The sequence below is a fragment of the Hypomesus transpacificus genome, chromosome 7, assembly GCF_021917145.1.
Source record: "Hypomesus transpacificus isolate Combined female chromosome 7, fHypTra1, whole genome shotgun sequence".
Classification (NCBI taxonomy): domain Eukaryota; kingdom Metazoa; phylum Chordata; class Actinopteri; order Osmeriformes; family Osmeridae; genus Hypomesus; species Hypomesus transpacificus.
Window position 1 is genome coordinate 5419411 of NC_061066.1, and position 22440 is coordinate 5441850.

At 42.4% G+C, this 22440-nt stretch overlaps 1 protein-coding gene across 1 annotated transcript in view; it reads right to left on the reverse strand.

The window, feature by feature from the left end:
• Positions 1-119: 119 nt before the first annotated feature.
• Positions 120-22440, reverse strand: part of mpped1 (metallophosphoesterase domain containing 1) — a 44945-nt gene continuing 22624 nt past the window's right edge. The window contains exons 5-7 of the mRNA XM_047022906.1: positions 5220-5335; positions 3782-3895; positions 120-830 (exon numbers count right to left, since the gene is read on the reverse strand). Coding sequence (XP_046878862.1) covers positions 712-830; positions 3782-3895; positions 5220-5335 — 349 coding nt within the window. The 3' untranslated portion in view covers positions 120-711. The remainder of the gene's footprint in view (positions 831-3781; positions 3896-5219; positions 5336-22440) is intronic.

A 22440-nucleotide genomic window follows, 5' to 3' on the forward strand; every position in this document is an offset into this window, starting at 1 on the left:
TTTAATTTTAATTGTATTCCACTTAGTATTGCTAGTTATGCATCCTTAGTATAGTTAGACCACATATTTAAATTTAAGATTCCTATATGTTTATTGTATGCACCTTCCTGCCAAAGCAAATTCCTTGTCAGTGCAAACTTTCATGGCGAATAAATCCCTTTCTTATTCTGATTCTGAGAGGTTGGGGCATCCAAATACACCAAATACAATAGGATCTCCACTGGACATATGGTAAGACCAAACTCTACAGTTCTACCAGCATTGCTCAGTAGGAGGGCCACAACCACTTCTAACAGGGGGAGGAAGTGTTGGGCTGGCTGGATGGCTGGCTGGCTTACTGGGTACCCAGTTCGATTGTCAGTGCAGTAGGAGAGCAGAGTGGGAGATAGGCTTACAGCTGAGGCTTCTTCAGAACTGTCTTTCTGTCTGTGGGTCTGATCCATTATGGGGAACAAGGTGTGAAAATGATAGCACATGGAAAATAAAAAAGGATAGATGCCAAAGTAGTATTGGCATTCGCCATGTCCATCCCTCAATACTGTACATGTGCCAGTACTGCCACACACACACTAACAGACACACCACACACATTGTGTGTCCTTGGCCATTTTGAAATATATACAGTACTGAAATCCTGCCCGCTCCCCCTCATCTTTGTCCACCTGCTGTCTCCTGATTGGAAATGTGGTTCTGGGGGCGGGCCTTCTCCAGTCATGTGGTCCTCGGGTTGGGCAGATCAAAGACGATGGGCGGGTTCATGGGCTGGAAGTTGACAGTGCAGGCTGAGGCATTGATATAGGTGGTGGTGCCGTCAGTCATCATACCATAACCTGTAGAGAGATTGAAGGAATGATAAATGGGCCCTAAATGGAAAGGCATACACCAGGGTCCCACAGTTGACAGTACAAATCAGAGCACAAACCAAGCCATAAAGTCCAAGGAATTGTCTGTAGACCTACGAGACAGGATTGTATCAAGGCACAAATCTGGGGAAGGATACCAAATTATTTGTGCAGCATCGAATGTCCTAATGAGCCCAGTGGCCTCCATCATCCATAAATGGAAGGAGTTTGGAACCACCAGACTCTTTCTAGAGTTGGCTGCCTGGCCAAACTGAGCAATCGGGATGGAAGGTCTTTATTCGGGGAGGTGACCAAGAAGCCGATAGTCACTCTGACAGAGCTCCAGCATTGCTCCACGAAGAGAGGAGAAACTTCCAGAAGGACAACCATCTCTGCAGCACTCCACCAATCAGGCCTCTATGGTAGAGTGGCCAGACGGAAGCCACTCCTCTGTAAAAGGCACATGACAGCCTGCCTGGAGTTTTCCAAAAGACACCTGAGGGACTCTCAGACCATGAGAAACTAAATTCTTTGGTCTGAAGAAACTGAGATTTAACTATTTGGCCTGAATAGGGCTGCAACGATTAGTTATTAACAAATATTTCTGTTGTCGACAAATCGTTTGATCTCATAGGACCTATTTTAAGTGCCTGATTCGACCAGTGCGTCGCTGTAGCGCTAGACTAATGCAGGCCTCCCGTATGATATCCAATAGAAGAAAACAGCGGTAAACATTTTAGGGTGTAAACGGGCCTGATAAAGTATTGTGTGGGAAAGTTTTACCAAAGATCCGACAAAAAATACTGTAATATGTATTGTGTGCAAGGCGGAACTTGTTTTCCATGGTAGCACAACGTGCATGCATGAACATTTAGAACGAAAGCATCCCCGCATGAGAGGAGATGGAAACGGCAGGAGGTGAGTGTGCTCAAACTGGATGGCTAGTTAGCTACACCAGTTGATAACGAATTACGCAGTATTTCACGGATACTAACACCGTAGCAACATGTCCACAGACAGCAGTTAGACAGTTCAGTCTATACGACTATTGTACTGAAACAAACAAAAAGCCAGTCCAGAAATTATACTGTTACTCACAGTTTTTCATTGAACAGAACCCTGTTGTCTTACAAGAGATTTGTTTACATTCCTACTTTTTTTGTCTGTAATATAACTGACTTACTTTTGTTTATTTATCTTTTATATAAAGCAACATGATTGAAACAATGCTTAGAGAGCATTTTGGATTTAGGTTGGACACAATTGGACAAAAAGAGATGTAATAGCCTGTTCAGTTGGCTCAAAGTGCAATACGTATATTTTTTTCAAAAGCTGAAGTGATTTCTTGGTTTTATTTATTAGTTAGAATAACTATGACTCAATGTTTGAACACATTTCAAAAGCTGAATAATCGTTCAAAGCTTTCTGATTAATCAATGAAAAAAATGAGATGATAAGTCGACTAATCAATCTAATAATCGTTAGATTAATCGATTATCAAAATAATCGTTTGTTGCAGCCCTAGGCCTGAATGCCAAGCGTCATGTCTGGAGAAAAACGGGCACCGCTCATCACCTGGCCAATACCATCCCTAAAGTGACAGTGAAGCATGGAGGTGGCAGCATCATGTTGTTGGAATGTTTTTTAGCGGCAGGAACTTGGAGACTAGTCAGGATCAAGGGAAAGATGAGTGCAGCAATGGACTCTTGCTCTGGATCTCAGACTGGGGCGAAGGTTCATCTTCCAACAGGACAACAACCCTAAGCATACATCTAAGATGACAAAGGAGTGGCTTCCGGACAACTCCGAATGAAAGTCCTTGAGTGGCCCAGCCACTGCTGTGCACCAACACGAAGAAGAAGAAATGGGAGAAACTGCCTAAAACTAGGTGTGCAAAACTTGTAGCATCATCCTCAAAAAGACTTGAGGCTGTAATTGCTGCCAAAGGTGCTTCAACAAAGTATTGAGCAAGGGCTGTGAATACGTATGTATGTTATATTTTCGTTCATAATTTTTACAAATCCATGAAAAATATTAAACATACATTCATTTTTTATGAGGGTATTGTGTGTAGAATTAGGAGGAAAAAATGACTTGAATCCATTTCGGAAAAAGGCTGTAACACAAAATGTGGAAAAAGGGAATCGCTGTGAATACTTTCCAGATGCACTGTAAATCTAAATTCATTGGAAATCACATTCATATCCAAGATTAAACCAGGCTGGGTTTTCCTGAGTGAATATGATCTAGTTTCTAATCTGGTCCGTTTCTACAGGGCCCTGGTGCTCCAGGGAACCTGGCTGACCTGCTAACCCCCCAAAACGACCTTTATCCCAAGTAGAGGGTCTGACAACTTAGCTCCCCTTCCCTCGCTTGGATGAAATCACACAAATGAAGCTTAGTGCAAGTTCAGTCAGGCAAGACCGAACCCTGCACTCGGGCTCACACGGTAATGCTTAACTATTCACTCCCTCTGCTATGAACGCTCTCTCCTTTCCCTCTTTCTCATGTCGGGCTGTCATCTGGGTTTTAGTAGGCAATCGATGAGCCGCTCTCTTCTATCAATTAGCGGTGACAGAACTTTCCCCGCTTGCCAGCCTATCATAATGATGCCGTGCCTTTTAAATACGTGTTTCTCCCTGTTTAATTTATGTTACCAAAGTGCGCGACCCTCCACCGCCCCGTCGCCACCCGGTGACTTCGTTCCGGCTCCTCTGGCTGGGTCGTTGGCTGCCGCCACCACCACCAGTGTCTGGACTCCGTGGGGGATTCCTCTTCGGATACGGGGCAGACGCCCTTTGATCAATTAATTCCCCATGGGGTCTAAGCTCCAAACACTTGTAGTACATTTATTGTTCTGTAAATAAACATCACTTTACTCATCCCAGGTCTCTCCTGATTGAACTACTGTACAGGACAACTGTGTGAGTTTGATCTACCTTCATGAATGTGTCCAAACACGTGGAGCTTGGGCTGTACTCTTCTCTGGACGGTGTTGAGCAGCTCCATACAGCCCACACGCTGCATCTTCTTAGGAACCCAGTCTAGAAAGCCTACACATACACACACATACACCAATCAGACATTCAGCCACAAATCACACGTGCTGCAAATTTACAAGTAGTTCGTAAAAACTGCTCTAAAGCTCTTCCATTTCCACTCCAGCAGTGAAGTGGAGAATAGAGATGAAGTACAAACACACCCAACACCCACACACACACCCGCCACACCACTCCAGTACAGTGTGTGTTGTGGATGAGAAAGAGGGAGAGTGATTTATTGGGAGGGATGGGAGTACTGAAACAATACAACCCCCCCCCACATCACAGACACAAGGACAGAGTGTGTTAATCTCTCCATCGTCAACAATGTGTCTGTTTCATAGGTATTCGTCTTACACTGTAGTGTTTGTAGGTGGAATACAAGTACAAAGAGCCCCCTAAATTTTTTCAAGATTTATGACATTTCTGTGACTATCAAATAACAACACAATTGTTTCAGCTATTCCTATCCTTCCAATGCTTTTTGTTTAGTTATGGGCGAGGTGGCACAATCTGCACCATGTTGATGATAGTGGGTCTACTTCCTGTCCATGCCATGTCACTTCCTGCCTTTGTATGAACTGTATGAAGGGGATATATTTATCCTGCTCTGCCTTAAATCCATCACTTCATTGCTGTCCATGAAGACACTGCAAAGCTGTATCTGCATCCTTCACTCTTTCACAATTCTTTCCTCTTGTTCTCTTTACTTATCTGCTTTCAGACTGCATTCCAGTCTTTCTCCTGGACTCTATCACATATACTCCTTTCACTCCCAACTGTATATCACTCCCTTTGTCTCTTGTACTATCTTGCTTTCTTTCTCAATACTTCTCCTCCTCACCCCCCTCCCCCCACCACCCCCTTCTCTCTGCCTCTCTCATGCATGCATTAGTAGCCTGCTGTAGCCAGTCCATATGCTGGTGGCTTACGAAGAGATAGCTAGAGACACTTGGCTAAACTGAAGGGAAAATAGCTCTCCGTGTTTAGAGGCGAGACGCAGCCTTAGAATTCAAACACACACACTCGCCTGAGCATCCCAGCTGCAGCAGGAGATGAGGTGTGAAAGCGCGTGTGTGTGTCAGGGTGTGGTGTGTGTATATGCATTTGGTGTGTCTATGCATGTGTTCATGTGTATGATCTGAATGTGTAGTAGAAATGTATTTATAACATGCATGGCATTCACAATGCAACATTGTGAAGTAATGGTCTGATTAACTCACACATTGAATTAAAAAAAATCTGTCTGTGTGTGCGTGAGAGAGATAGAGAGGGAAAAGGAAGGAGAGCAAGTGAGAGAGTGAGTGAACAGTGACTGCTGCAGTGAGTGACTCACCCAGTGGAGGGCAGTGTGTGACCAGGATGTCGGTGGAGTCAGGGATCTGGTTCCACTTGTCTAAAAGAGCCTGACCTCTGGGCAGGTTGAAGCCCCAGCCAAAGTACCACGGCTGCCTGCCTCAGAGAGAGAGAGAGAGACAGACATATAATGATTGAGTGAGACAAAGAATATAGAGAAAAAGAGATACAGTGAGAGAAAGGGGTACAATAGGGATCGTAGAATGAATGATTGTGTCTAGCTTGACACTTGGCTCCTTATTAGAACCCACTGTACATTCAGAAGGTTTAGCATCAGCTAAAGGGAGAGATAGACAAATTCTTCCTAAAATATCATTGCATTTGTTAACCCCCTTGTAGCCCTGTGGAGCCACAACCCTCATTACCTACATAACTGTGTAATATCACTAATTTGGTTACACAATGATTGCATACACTGTGTAGCATTGCACATTTCCAGTCGTTGCATTGAAGAGGAAGGATGGTACAAATCAAACCATTTCTTGCTTCTAAGGCTTTGAGCAATCTTGACTCGATGGTTCTCCTCCCTCCAGCTTGTGCCAATTCTTTTGTCACCAAATCAATGATGTTCTTAGTAAAGGAGGATATAATGGTTGCGGTTCCACTTGGCCACAGGTGTTAAGGGAATATGGTCTAGAGTCAATGGTATCTCACAACCCCTGACCCAACCTGTCATGTTCCCCAAACACAGACACAGCTCGGCCCCTTTCAAAGATAAACGCACACCTTTAAGGGCAAGAAGCTATGTTTTGAGGTTCCCAAACTGCAGTTGTTTAGCGCAAGGTGGCAAGATGTAATCAAACAGAGCTTTAGAGACGCACAAGGAGGAGAGCTTAAGTAAAGAAGCGTTAAAAAGTGAACCTGGTCTTGATCATGCAGGCAGCTTCACAGTGCTACAAGGGGGGGGAGAAGAGATGAAGGAGAGAGGGACTTAACGGCTGCGGCCTGTGTTCCTTACTTCCCCTTGATGGGAACGCCTCTGGTCTGACTGACGGTTGAGAAATTAACATGTCACTAACAATCTGTACTGAGATCCATCTTCCCCTTGCGCTGCCACGAGCCTTGCCACATGCACCCGCAGACCTGCGCACGCCACGGCAAGTCCACGAGCCGCCGGCTTTTTTTCATTTGCTGTGCGCAGTTGCTTGAAACGCCAACTTTATCGTCATTCCACACTTTACAGCTCCGTGGAATTTCAGATGGAGGCTCTTTGAATAATTTCCTGTCTTTGTGTGTCTGTGTGTGTGAGAGAGAGAGAGAGAGAGAGACAGAGAGAGAGAGAGAGAGAGAGAGAGAGAGAGAGGGGGGGGGGGGGTCTATGTATCTGTTTGGTCTGTTATTGTCCAAGACTTAAAGGGTAATAGAAAGAAATACAGGGCATGACTCATGAGATACGGGTGGTAAATCAAATGTACGCCAGCACCTACACACAGACATACACTTCATTTGGTTTACGTGTGTTGTTCAGTCATGAGACAAAGGATACATATACTGTTTTAACATTTGGTCACCCCTTTGGTTTGCAGATTTAGCAAGTCAAGGAGAAAGGGTGATGGATTATGGGCCATTTCAGCAGAATTCTATTTAAATAGAATTCCATCATGTCAGGACAGAAGTCTAAAGAGTTGTTATGAAACATCCGAAACGAAAAGTTTCCCATGAATGCGATATCAATCACTCACACTGTGAATTTTAAAACACAATTGGCATTATTATATTAATAGGCCATCTGATATGTAAGGGATAATGTATAGAACGCCGGTCATTATCTGGAGCCCCGGCAGGGCAAACAGCACCCCGACACGAAGCGGAGGGGTGTAGCTTCGTTCTGAAGGGGTTTAAAACTGTAATGATCCTGCAAAATGGGTCGAACAGTATAATTATCGACGCTCCGAAGCGGCAGATGGCGCAATCCACCTAATGCGCTGCTCAACATTAAGAAGACACGTTGAACAATGCAACCCTATTGAATGCAACGTGGGATTTGCAAAGCCAAACCAACCGTCCTCAGGCACCTAAAGTCCAAGGTAAGAAAGCGAGGTAAATGTAAGCTCAAATTGTCAAAATTATATTTTCAGTGTGATGCCTGCGGTTTGGATGTTTGAATATGAGGTGTTTGGTAATGCATGTTGTTCATTTATGGAATTAACAATTAATTGACCATGCCGTGGCTGTTAGCTGTATTGACGTGTTAGCCAAATAATTGCTAGCTAGCTCACGTGTCCGACCTACCCTTACAAAAAAGAAGTTTATTAAAGTATACTATAAGTATACTAAAATATGGTTAGTACACTCTTAGTTCACTTTTGATATACTTTTAAGAAGTATGCTTGGAAAATAGTTCAATTTTGATATACTTTTAAGAAGTATACTTAAAAAATTGTTCACTTTTGATATACTTTTAAGTATGCTTAGAAAATAGTTCACTTTTGATATACTTTTAAGTATGCTTTGAAAATAATTCTCTTACTTTTAAGAAGTACGCTTAGAAACAGAAAATTTATTTTGGAGTAGGATGTACATTGTTGTATTATAATACAGCAAAAACAGTCAAAATACTTTTAAAGTACGTTACAGGTTAAATTTCTTTGATCCATCTTGTATATTCTAATTATTCATGTCAGGGAAAATCTATAATGCAAATATATATAACAAATGGAAAACGACATTACATTAACTCAAAAACACATTACATTAACTCTGAACGGAAAGGGTAGGTACTACCCTTTAGCGCTGATTGGATGCAGTAGGCTAACTAACAAGAAATAAGAAATTGATCGACAGAAGTACAAAATGCAATAGCCTGACAGAGTTACGTGCACCAGGAAATGTATTTGGGTATCGAAGCATGTAGCATAAGCTACGTATGCAAAATAATAAATTGCGTGTTAAACTTAAACATCGATAGCCAAACAACTAGTCCACGTAACTCTGTCATTATCATGAACTTGATCGTTTTGGTTGGAAGGAAAGAGGAAACATTAGTGCTAACAATTCAGAGTCATGACACTACTCTTCCCTTACAAAAAAGAAGTATATTAATACTATAAATATGGTTATAGTATCGCTCTGGATAAGAGCGTCTGCTAAAATGATAAAATAATGAATAAATGTATACTAAAATCTGGTTGGTACACTTTTAGTTCACTTTTGATATACTTTTAAGAAGTATGCTTAGAAAATAGTTCCCTTTGATATACTTTTAAGAAGGATCCTAGACAATAGTTCACTTTTGATATACTTTTAAGTATGCTTAGAAAATAGTTCACCTTTGATGTGCTTTTAAGTATGCTTTAAAAATAGTTCACTTTTGATATACTTTTAAGAAGTTTGTTTAGAAACAGAAAAGGGTATACATTTCTTCTGGAGAAGGATATACTTTTTCATTATTATACAGCAAAAACAGTCCAAATAATTTTTAAGTACATGTACAGGTTACATTTTTTTGATCCATCTTATCCTTCATGTCTATGAAAATCTATTATGCATTGCACATTGAATCTTGTTTGGTATTGAAGCTGTAACCTTGATTACTGCCAAAACATTCTGAAGCCCTATAATCTTATACTAATAATTATCAATTGGAGTATTAAAGGAAAAAAACGAAAAAGCTACTTGAGAAACAAGCAGACAGAAGGGTTGCATTAGGCATTTGAAGGTTGTGCTGTCAAACTGACTGAAGAACGAAATAACTACGTGAATTAATGAAGATAGTGTTGCTCATTGGCTAGTCAATTCCCATGATGCAAGGCGGTAAATAGAGTAAAAATGTGCTGATAAGTTTGCCGTTTGCTCGAAATACAAATGTAACTTCATGAATTTCGTTTTTTAAATGTGTCTGCTTAGAATGTAGTGTTTTGTTGCGTGGTAATTGTCATTGTTTTGCAGGTTTACCATTGTAACCATGAGTTAAATGACTGTTACATTTAATAAGAACAGCTGGATTCTTCCAACCATGCTCCGAACATAGCTTCTTTCAGTTAAAAAGCCGTAGTGAAATGATGCGAGGGCCCCGTTTTCACCACGTGATTTAAGATCTTAGGCCCCCCTAAACATTTTAATATATTAGTAAGTAATATAATAATAAAATAATAAAATATAAAAATAAATAATAAAAAATGACTAAATGTAAATGTAATAGTCAAATTAAATTTTGAATTTACTTCGTGAAGTACTTACATTAAATGAAAGTGCACTTGTAAGTATTCCAAGGTATACTTTTAAGTACTTTAGGAAGTATACTTGATGAACTGAAAGTGCACTACACAGGTTACTTTACAGTATTCTAAAATATACTTTTAAGTACTTTAGGAAGTATACTTGATGAACTGAAAGTGCACTACACAGGCTACTTTGAAGTATTCAAAAGTAAACCTTGAAATACACTATAAGTGTACTTTAAAGTGTACTAAATGACCTATAAAGTGGGCCAATTCAGTTTACTTAGTACAAAAAAAGTATATAAATAAGTACACTTCTAGTATACTTTACGTTTAGCCATTTAGCAGACGCTCTTATCCAGAGCGAACTTTAAGTAACATGATAATAGTATACTTTTTATACTAAGTATACTTACAAAATAAAGAAGACATTTAGATCACTTGCTCACTACAAACAAAAGGAGTGGAAGAACACTGTACATATTGTACAATATTTTTTTTATTGAATGCAGTTGGTTGTCTTGTATATTCTGTTCTATTTTTTTGTATTGAACAGTTGCTGGCGATAATGGTTCGATTCAACTTGCATCAAGAACTACAAATATAAGTGTTGTTAATGTGGTAAATTATAAGTGGGCTGATGAATAAAAAAACGTTTAACAAGTCCCATTTACTTCAACAGTCCGAAAGGGATTTATCAGAAAGGGATTTATTAATCAAAATCAAATCAAATTTATTTGTATAGCCCTTTTTACACGCAAGCATGTCACAGAGGGCTTCACATACGCCCATAGAACTGCCCCTCAACCAACCTAAACCCTCAAGGAAGACAAGGAAAAACTCCCAGAAAAACTCCCAATGGGAGAAAAAATTGAATTTTTTAGCCATGAAAGTTTGCACAGACAAGGAATTTGCTTTGGCATACAAATATTACAGGAATTGAATGTAGTGCAAAATGCAAATAGTTTTAGACATGAAGTCATTAAAGTCAGAGTGAACTCTTGGCCTTGTTGAGGAGGCCAACAGCGGAAGGGATGAAACTGTTTGTGTGGCGTGAGGTTTTGGTCCTGATGGACCGCAGCCTTCTGCCAGAGGGGAGTGACTGAAACAGGGTGGGAGGAGTCCGCCACAATCTTCTTCGCTCGCCTCAGGGTCCTCGAGGTGTGCAGGTCCTCGAGGGAAGGCAGATTGCAGCCAATCACCTTCTCCGCAGCGCGGATGATACGCTGCAGCCTGCTCTTGTCCTTGGCAGTGGCAGCAGCATACCAGATGGTGATGGAGTAGGTGAGGATGGACTCAATGATGGCTGTGTAGAAGTGCACCATCATTGTCTTTGGCAGGTTGAATTTCTTCAGCTGCCGCAGGAAGTACATCCTCTGTTGTGCTTTCCTGGTGAGGGAGCTGATGTTCAGTTCCCACTTGAGGTCCTGGGAGAGGATAGTGCCCAGGAAGCGAAAGGACTCCACAGTGTTGACTGGGGGGTCACACAGGGTGATGGGGGTGAGTGGGGCTGTGTTTTTCCTGAAGTCCACAACCATCTCCACTGTCTTGAGAGCATTGAGCTCCAGGTTGTTCTGGCTGCACCAGGTCACCAGGTTGTCCGCTTCCCACCTATAATCAGACTTTTCTCCACCAGAGATGAGCCCAATGAGGGTGGTGTCGTCCGCAAACTTCAGGAGTTTGACAGACGGATGACTGGAGGTGCAGCTGTTGGTGTACAGGGAGAAGAGCAGAGGAGAAAGGACGCAGGATGATGGTGGAGGACTTGAGACAGGCTGGCCCATGGCTTGTCTCCAGGGAGATGTTGAAGTCGAAGGTTAAACGTTGAGTGGAACAATATAGTACTCATTAGGCTACTGTTTGTTATGTACAGTATGGTACCATTGGTACAGTATGGTAGCTAGCATAGCCTTTTCCAGCTCTGCTTCACAATATTGCGTTATGTATTATAAGTTAACGTAATACATAAATGTTAATAAACATTTACATTTAGTTATTTAGCAGACGCTCTTATCCAGAGCGACTTACAGTAAGTACAGGGACATTCCCCGAGGCAAGTAGGGTGAAGTACCTTGCCCAAGGACACAACGTCATTAGGCTCGGCCGGGAATAGAATTGGCGACCTTCAGATTACTAGCCCGATTCCCTAACCGCTCAGCCACCTGACTCCCTTTTATAAAGTATCAGACATGATACAACACACCAGTAACCAATTGCCATTTTGTGTTAATATGCCAAAAATATCTGTTAATCGAGATGGTGCTGCTGTCTGTCCCGCCGAAAACCATTCAAACAGGTTGACAGCAGTGTTTTTTTTTTTACTACAGCGAGCTACCGGAACCACGTGACAATAAAGCTCTAGCTTTTTTCCCATGTTTCACTGGCAGTAAGTTTTCACAATGTTGTATTTCACTCCATTCTACACCAAACACTTCAGGGAAAACTGCCTTTTGTAGATACGAGTCATTTGCCTGAGAAAGCGACTTCCGTTGGCCAGCTTCATTGAAAACCATTCAAACCGGTTGACAGCAGTGGTTTTTTTTGGAACTACAGCGAGCTACATGAACCACGTGATCAAGTTCAAGTGTCGGTGAGATCAAAGCGTGTCGCAACTCTCTTTTTATTTGGCTCCGGTGACACCGACACAGTACATTCAGAAAGGTAACATTTTCAAATAGGTTAAAATAAATATTGAAGTCACTCATTGTTGTAAATTACAAGTTAGCTTCTTGTTAAAGTCTTTCAAAGTCGTAAATGTAGGCTTTGACCCCGTCACTGTTGTTATGGTTACTTATTTCAGACACTTTGTACAGGCTCATATACTATGTTGCCAGCGGAATAATTTAGAACGTTAAAAAGACAGTTTTGCTGCATGACGCAGTAGGTGTCCGTTATCACACCTCGTCGGCCATTATCCCTTACGTATTACACCACTCAATCCCTGGGCGGATCCGCATGCATAGCAAAAACATATGAAAAATTATAAATATATATCTGTATTTTTTTTAATTAAATATAAAACTTAATTTATAAAACTTATATTTTATTCTATTTTATTTACATTTAAGTTTATGTAAAATAAATATATACATTCGAGGCCAAAAGTATTGGCAGTGACATACATTTTGTGTTCAACAAAATTTGCTGATTCAGTGGTGTTGATTCACATTTTTACTCAATTTTTGTGCAGAGTGATCAGATGGATTTTAAATTGCCCCCCCCCAAAAAATAAATGTATCACAAAAACCCACATTTCACCGTTTTTGGGCCCTGGCATAAAATTACTTCTAACATCATTTCACAAAGTCATATCATCAGCACATGGGAAAGTGCGAACTAGTTCTAATTAGGTGAAATCACTATCATTCTGATTAGATTTTAAGAGCAGATTGATTAATGTAAAAGATTATTTGCATATGTTTAATGTTTTTTACAATAAAAGCTTTTGAAAACGATGAAATGTGTGCTACTGTTTTGTTTTCAATATTAGTATTCCATAGAGAACACGTGAAAAATGTATCCACAAATACTGAACCATGAAACTTCGCAAAACACAAAATTTGTCACTGCCAATACTTTTAGCCGCGACTGTACACACACACACACAGTGATTTTGTGACACTAACTGGGTGAGAAAGTGTGTATTTGAGTTAACTTGAAACAAAGGAAAAGAGGAATTGGGATATGGAAAAAAAGAAAGGGTGAACCCACAGTGTGGATAAAAAAGTGGTCTGCGAGTATTTCTAAATTAAGGCACTCTGATCTCTAGTTTAGTACTGAGAGAAACAGAGAGAGATAGAAAGTGTATGAATGTGTGTGAGCTTGTGGTCCACTGAAAGCTCATGCCAAAGTGAATGCTGCACAGACAAGTTTCACTCACAGTTGATTAAAAAAACAAATCTTGTCTAACAACCTTAAGAAAAACATAGGTAAAGGAGCACCAATCAGTTTGTGCTCTGAATGGACCAGTGTGCATGTGCCCAGCTACTCCTCCTTCCCCCTCCTCATCACTACCTCTTGCCACTATAACCTTGTTACAGTTTTTCACAGTTGTTAACACACAAAAAGCAAAAATTTTGCACAACCTTCACTTCATGTACCAATTGCTCGACCCAATTTGGCACTACTTCACACTCCCTTATCTGCATTAGACTCTGACTTTCCTCGATTACACACTGATGTCAATTACACATCACCTTGTTGTCAAAACACGACACATAATGTTCAGTTGTTGCACACACTTCTCAAGTGAAATCTCAAAGTCTCAACCTACAACACACAACTATTCAAATCTCACACTCAGGTCTGGTGAGCAATTTGCAATCAGGACTGCAGCATAAAAAGGTCCTTGGGCCTCTGTTTTGTTTGGTGAACAATGGAGAACAATGGAGAATAAAGAAGGAGAGGGGTAATGCTGGGGACACACCACAGGATAATCGGGCCGATTTCGGCCCTTGCGACAATCCTAGGTAATGTCCCGATTATCTTGATGGTTCCGCAGATTATTTTATCAGAATTTCCCTTGGTGTGAGGTGTGTTTCCAGAGTGACCACACACTGTAGGAGCAAATCGGCTAAATCTGGGATTTTTTGTCCTCATGTTTGTGGTCTCTCGCAGTTTGAAAATCGTATAAGATTAAAAAAAATCGGAGGAGGACAAGGAAGAGGAAGAAGGAGGAGAAAGAAGGAGAACGATCATCTCTAATGAGATTCGGGCCACTGTGGTAGACCATGTGCTCAACCATGGTTTGAGCATAAGGGAGGCTCATGCTCAAATGGCTCACTCTCCAGAGTCATTGTCAATCATATGTCATCCATTTCTATAATTGTGTTTTCAAGTTGGCACTACAGTGTGCTATGAATGCTTGGTAGTGTGCAGCAAATCCTTAGTTGTGTGTACTGTTATGAATGGTAGGTGTGTCATTTGAAAATATGGCTGTGTGTACCAAATGAGAACACAACTTCAATTTTGTGAACAGGTAAGATGCTTTGATGGCAAAGAGTCATCTTGCAAAGGGAGTGTCAGGTTTAGCATTTTGTGTGTGAGGTTTTCAGTTTTGTGTGTGCAGTTTAGAGAAAGCCGTTATTGTTTTGAAAAATGTGTGTTATTGTGAAAAACTGTAAAAGGGGCGAGGGAGTTTTGCACTTTGCACTCCTTTCTCCATCATTGGCCCCCAAGGCCAGCTGAAACAGGTCAACCTTGGGCCTTCTGTTTCTGGAATTTTGGAAGACAGCTTTCAAAGGAGTTGTGATGCATATGAGCCACCCTACTGTATAGACTCTGCAAAATGTCTAATTCCGTTTCTACAGCCACACAATTCGATTTTAAAATGGAAATGTGACAGTTATATTATAACTTTGATTTTTTCAAATGCTTACACACATTTTTTTTACTTGTCCTCTTTTTTTCAAAACTTAACACACAAATCCAAGAACTGCACACACAAAATGCTAAATGCCTTGCTTCTCTTGCAAAATGAAGCACTGCATTCAAAATATCACAAACACATCTCAAAAGCAAACATTTGTAAACACCACAATTGACTCAAATTAGGCTATTTATAAGCCTATTCTAAAGCCATGATTGGTTGGTGTTGAGTAAAGCAATGAGTGTTTACACATGTGAGAGGTTAGTGTGAGGCACTGATGAATTAGTGTGGCATTTTGATTGGTTGATTGGTTGTGTTTGTAAAAGGAAATCAAGATGCTTCCTGTTAGAATTTTGTGTTACGTGGAGAATTGTGTTTTGTTTTGCAAAAAGTGTTTTATGAAATTGAAAACTGAGTCAAAGGCCAAAAATGTGCGTATGGTTTTGCAGATTTGAGGTGTGGTTCTGTAGCCTGACATTGTCATACTCATAATTCTAGTCAGAATATGAGTCTGAAAACTCTCCGTTGGGCTGTGACTATGGGGCGTGTTTCAACCGAACTTGTAAAACAAATGCCTCTTCGCTCAATTGGATAGACCTACAACCAATCAGAGCAACGTAATATGTTGTTTGTTGAAAACTAATTCAACCCAAGCGCTCTTTCGTGACGTTGTTGGTTACGTTACTGTTGATCATCTGTCCATCATCGTATAAAGCCCGCCCAGGCAATTTCATTGGTGCGTCCCGATTCTGGTTTTCTGTAGTTGTCCCCAATACGAGACCCTCCAGACCCAACTTCCCGACCAAATTCTTTTGTGGGCGGGGAGAAGTTGGGCTGGCAGCCAGGCTAGTGGTTCTGGTGTTTGAGTGTTAGGTTTCAGAAATGGTGTGAGAAGTAAGGAATTTGTGTGTAAGCATTTGAAAAAAACTGTAATGGACACTGACATTTACGCACACGCACAGCGGTGGTACAGAACGAGCATATCAGTGATTAACTTGGTCTGCCCACTTAAAGTGGGCGAGAAAAAGAGTGCTGTGTTTTGTATGTTACAGAAAAATACGTTGCTCTCTGTTTTCTAGGATTAATTCTGACTTCACACTTTTCTCCGCACCCTGCCATTCTATTTTCCCTGCCGCACACAATGATCCATGTGTGGACTTTGATGTCAGACTACCACACACACACAAGCCAGTCAGCCCAGCAAGACTGATCCTCACAGCAGGACATCTGAGTGGGTGGGGGAAGCAAGGGGGAACAGAGAGATGAAGGACAGGGAAAAGAAAGAGAGAGAGGATAGAGAGAGGAAGGTAAAGAAAACAAGAGAGGGGAAAGAGAGGGAGAGAGAGATTGTAAGGAAGGAAGAAGAGAGAGAGAAGTGAAGAGGGATGGGGGAGATAGCAGGGAGAGAGAAGCTGGAAGGCAGAGTATATCCAACTCCGAGGATTAGAGTTGTGACAGAGCCCAGCCTCCAGCAGCCCTCTCACTGTCAGCATGTGTGTATTTATGTACATGTGTGTACACCACCTTCATCTGTCTTTCCTTTGATTTCCCATTAATTCACATCTCTGTCACTCCCACCTCTCTGTATTTGTCACTGTCACCTCCACCTCTCTGTGTTTATCTGTCACCCCCACCTCTCTGTGTTTCTCTGTCACTCCCACCTCTCTGTCTTTCACTGTCACCCCCACCTCTCTGTGTCTTTTACTGTCACCCCCACCTCTCTGTGTCTCTCTGTCACCCCCACCTCTCTGTTTCTCTGTCACCTCCACCTCTCTGTGTTTTTCTGTCACCCCCACCTCTTTGTGTCTCTCTGTCACCCTCACCGCTCTGTGTCTCTCTGTCTCTCCACCTTTCTATGCAGAGAGGCAGATTGACGCCATGTTGGCCCACAGCGTGACTTATGTAACACCCAGCAGGTGGAGAAGGGGATCGAGGAACATTGGCATACACACTCACACACAGACATTAAGACAGACACACAGGGAAGCAGACATACTCAGGCACACAAACCATGCACCATTGAACCCATTTGGGCAGCACTTTGTTAACCTCTGGGAAATCAGGCAACATTGCCACTCTCCTCCCACCTCTTCTGCTGCCTTTGTGTGTGTGTGTGAGAGAGAGAGACATAGTGTGTGTGTGTTAGTATGGCTCTGTAATGGTTTAATTGCAGGCGAGTGGTGAGCACAGTGGGGGATCTTCAAAGCACTGGGTGGGTGTGGGATTAGGTGACTGACTAGCAGAGTGCTATGATCCACACTACACACTCACTGGGTTGTACCAGCCGGAGCCTGCCCCAGGCTTATACACACAGTGCTCTATCTTGCACACACACGTTGGTTGTGTCCAGCCATCTTGCAAGCGCTTGACAAGGCAAGGCCCATCTGTGTGACAGAGTGCAAGGACATCTGCCCATCCGATACACACACAAACATGCGCACAAGCACACAAAACACACACAGCAAAACTCATCACTAAAACAGTGAGAGGAACCAGAACATTAACACACAGGGGGAGAGGGTACAGAGGGTGCTCCTTGGGTAGAGTCAAAAGAAACACAAGTTCCTCTTCTCAGTAGCAGACAGTCTCCCCACAGCTGTGCTCCTTTGGTATTCACAGACTCACACCCGACACGTAGTCATGTTGACTGAAACACGCACACATTCCAAAACCACACTCAAATGTTGCATTTATTCCCCTGCACATATTTTACAGTTGAATATATCTGAATGTAATCTGCAGTCTCTCGTCAAACCGACCTAGCACCTGCCCCTAAACTATGTCAATGCACACAAACATGCACATAGATCCACACTCATACATGCGCACACGCAACCACCTGCGTGTGTCATTCTTCTCACTCTGATCCACCTGTCCTTCCCCTCTCTCGATATCCTCATCCCTCGCTCCTTCACACATTCCCTTCCCAGGACAGTTTGTTTTGCTTGTTTACTGAAATACATCATGCCATACGCCCTGTGTTAATCACACACATACACACCTGGCAGGTCTCAGTGTCCCTGAAGTCTGTTGTTTTCTATCTTGAATGAAACACAAGCAGAGTTTTGTGCCTCGGAAAGGAGGGGGAAGAAAAGAGATATAGAAATACAAAGACTAAGAAAGAAATGTGAGAGACTGACTTCAGAGACAGAGACAAAAACACAGGAGAGGAATAGCGGAATAACAGAAAAAATGAAGAGAGGGACTCTGGCATGGAAGGTTTGTGACAGACAAATAGACGAATGCCTCTTGTCCCGCTCTCCTCCGTCATTCTCTTTTTCTATTTCTCTCTCTTTCTTAACCAGATATGTTGCTCCGTTATCAAGTTTTGTTGCTGCACAGGATGTGCCTGCTGTGAGCTGATACAGTGACCGGTATACTGTTAACGTTACATAACCAATTAAGCAGATTTTAGATTTTAGTTAAAAATAGCGGTCAATCACTCTTTGTCACTGCACTCCATTGTCATGTTACAGGGAGCTAACTTGCGCACTAAATATGAAGAGCTGAAAAGACAATATGAACATTTTGGGTGGGTGCTCCTAAAAATGTTGCTGGTGCTCCTAACTTTGGAAAGTTGGGATTACCAGCGCTACTAAGAAAAAAAAGTCAATTTCGAGGCCTGATTAGGACCTTAGATATTTTTTACATCTCACGGTGCACCAGTGCTCCATGATGCATCGATACACCACCACAACACCGAGGTGCATTCTCCAGGAGAACTGATGCTTGACAGAACTCCCAACACCCCACCCCCTTCAACCCGCCGCCATCTTATCCCCCTCCCCACACACCCCTCCCAGAATGTTCAGTGGGAGACTCGGGTGTTGTGTGCGTGGCGGGGGTGACAGATCTTCTGGGTCTTGACAGACAACTTCATACCCAACGATAATGAGCTCTCGCCAGAGTGGGCTTGCTCTCTCTCCCTCAGGCACGTTGAGCACATTGTGGCGACGACGCTGCTACAACAGAATGTAAAGGAAGATGCCTTTCTTTTGTAGGAGAAGAGGGAGAGGTGTGAGAGAGAAGGAGAGATGAGAGAGACTGGCAGACAGACATACAGACATAGTGCCAGCAGGGAGGTAGGCTGGCATGCAGATGGGCAGAAAAACAAACAGAGGAGGTTGAGTGAGTGAGCCTCTCTATGGATGTGTGTATGTGTTTTTGCTTGTGTGGCACACCAGGTTTTGACATCCCCTAAGCCTCCCTTGTCAGAGCAGGTGGAGGAAAGCCGACAGCCTTGTATGTTTATGTTTGTGTGTGTGTGTGTCACCATGGAGCAGGTGTGTTAGAGCTGTGTCATATGGCGGTGCCTACCGAGTTGTGTGTTTTCCAAAAGGTGGGAGTGGGGTGAGAGAAGGAGAATGACCTGTGACCTTGACGTACGGTAGACTTGCCCTGAGTCTCCTGTGTGTGTCTCAACACCACCATTATCTCCCATGTGGCCTCACTAGGCTCAGACAACAAGTGTTTCCCAAACATCCTCTTTGCCTGGTTGTGTCTAACTGGTGACATTTTCTAATGGCGGGGTAGGCAGCACTGCTAGCTTCACTCACCGTTAGCGCACACATAATGAATTCCAATTTAACTAGCACTTACAGACCCTGGGGAGACACATTTGTCCCTTTTCCTGTTCTGAATAATGACCAATTACCACGGAGGATGAGTTGGTGAGGTGGGGGGGCTCAAACAGCAGAGGAAACTTCTCCTATCTAATTGGTGGCAGATCTCACAGTGATGCATCTGACTTTATTTCTGATGATTCTGCAGGGAGAGAGAGTGGGAAAGAATATAAGGAAGAAATAGATCAGGGAGGATAGCTTAAGTAAAAGGGAAGAGAGAGAGGGAGAGAGAGAGAAATAAAGGAAAGCACATGTCTTGGTTCTGTTTGTCTTGCAGGGATTATGTGCATTACTACATCCACGAAAGTCTAATTCCGTCCATAAAAGCTGTTGGACTTCTTTTTCTCCCCGCCTTCCAAGTGATAGTTGCCTTGGCAACCATGGCAAATCTTCCTTTTCTCAAACAGATGTCCCATTTAGTTGGAAATTAGAATGTGTAAAAACCCACGAGACACAAATTATTTCAAAGTTCTCCAGCGGAGAGGGAGAGACAGATGAAAGAAAGGGAAAGAAAAAAAGATGAAGACCAGTTCTCCAGTCTTCCCCTCCCCTCTGCTTCCTTCCCCAACCCAACACACATACACACCTACAAACACCCGCACACACAAACTTCTCCAGAACAGCACACATCTGCAAATTTCTGGTGGGTTGTGCTGTGTATAACTTGATGAAGAAACCGACCCCCATTGGAAGTATGTGGTTGGCTTGCTTGTCATAGTACAATGTGTGTGTCTGTGTTATGATACAGGGGAAGAGAGAACTGTCACTCCTGCTCCTTGTTGGATGAGCATCACAGCCTGTCCAATCTAGTATGACCCAGTAGTCACTGTGGTGTAAATGAGGTCAACAGTGACTGTTACCACTCGTAGACTGATTTGGCTGAGAAATAGAGAGATGGAAAAAGGGGGCAAATAAGAGGACATATGGACAGTCTAATTCAGTTTTAATGCAAAGGGAGCATTACCCAGATAAAGGCAGGCCATCCCTCCAAACTGCACACACACATACTTAATGTCATGCCTCTGGAGGCCATTTTTCAGGTAATTTAAAGAGAAATCCCTCCAGGGAAACGACACAGTAAAAGTCATTTTTTCTCCTACCTCGCTCGCTCCCTTCTAATCGCTGCACCATTACTGGGTGTTTACCCACCTACAGGGCCAGGGACTGGCAGCACTTAGGAATGAGAGAGAAAGAGGGAGGAAAAGAGGGAGCCATGAAATGGAGGGTAAAGACAAAAGAAGAAAGGGATCGGACGAAGAAGAGTGACAAATGCTAAACTAGGCCGCCCCTCTTTTCCTTTCCAACTCCTCGTTTATTAATGCTCATGTGTTCACAGGCTACTTCCTTGTCATCCTCAGAGAGTAGGCTGGGACTGGGGAAATTGGTGGGTGGAAATAAAGGAAAGGAGAGGGGAGAAGGGGAGAGGAGGAGGACAGGACCCAAAGGCTTACTGAGTCTTTTAGCAAATCCGATGTTAAGTAAGCAATAACTCCACAGTAGCTAGCTCCCACAAAAGAGCAAAATAACCCTTTTTATATTCTTCTTCAGGAACTGAGGCTTTCTATTTCACTCACTCGTTCATTTTCCCTTCTCTCATTCTTCACCCTTATTTTTCTTCCAACTTTCCCTCTTCCTGTAGCCCCCCCCCCCCGCCATCTTCCAACTTTATTTCATTTACTTCAATTGTTAATTTAAGTCATGGTGTATTGCTCTCAATCAGGACTAACTAGCAGAATTTGAAGACACACTCCAAAGCAAAGGGAGTATGAGAAAGATGAAGGTCAAACTATCTTCATCATATCTTCACGATCATTAGCACAGTCTGTCTCTTTCTCGTCCTCTCCCAAACCATCCCTCTGTCTCTCCATTAAAACTCCCCTTTAATTAAAAACAGAGAGATCCCCCTTGCCTCCCTCCCTCCCTCCACCCATCCATCCATCCATCCTTTCATCACAAAGGATGTCATCATACAAGAAGCAGGTACTCCCTTTTTGTCAAGAAGAGGAGGCGGAAGAGGGTCTCTCCATCTCTTTAGTTTTTGATGAGGTTTCTTAATTGGGCCACTACAGAAAAAGAAGTGAATCTTCAATAATTAAAAAATCTAATTAAGGAGTCTTTTGCATCTTTGTTCATAATTATTCCATGTGAAGCAGAGGGCAGTACGATATTTCTTGTATTTTCATTTTCTAAATGAAAAAACGGTCTATTACGCATGCGCACGCCATGCACACACAAACACACACTTCCCTAAACACCATGCCCTAAGTCAACAATCAACTAACAACCTATATTTTGTCATGTATGTGTGTGACACTTGTCTCTCCTGCCAGTGTCCTCCGAGGCAATCATTATGCCTCACGCTTACAGGGACTAACCCGCTTACAGGGATTTAACCCATTAGAGCAGACTCTCCTCCACAATGGACCTATCCACTACTCCTCTCATCTTCCCTCATATTCCAACCTCACCATTTCTCTCTCTCCTTCCACGTCCCTTAATCTCCCGCTCTTACTTTTTACTTCTCTCATACCATGGCCTTTCTTGCTGAGTTAAAAAGAATCGAAAAAAATTACGGAAAGATACAAGTCAAATAAATAATGTAAGGATGGGGTGTGTACGGATCAGAATACACACAATGTTCTGCATCTCAACAGTGTCTTCGAGGACTAGAAATGTTAGGTATACTGGGTAAAAGAATAAGACAATCACTGAATGGTACCATTGCCATAGAGAGACACTGAGTTCACAAAATAATTTCACCCAATCGTTTAACTGTACTCAATTGACTGTTGTTGATGTTAATTACTCAAATCAGAGTCACACATCCTGTACAGAGGAGCACAGCAACACAAAAACACACACACACACACACAAAGGAACAATTTAATACACGCGCAAAAGCGAAGTGGACGTTCCCCGGTGTAAAATAAAACATGACAGTCAGGACCTCACCCATCCCAGACACACACACACAGTGATTAAGGCTGCCACCTATGCCCTATCAGATAGCTGAACATAGGTCCACAGCACAATCCTCCTAACTCCTTACTT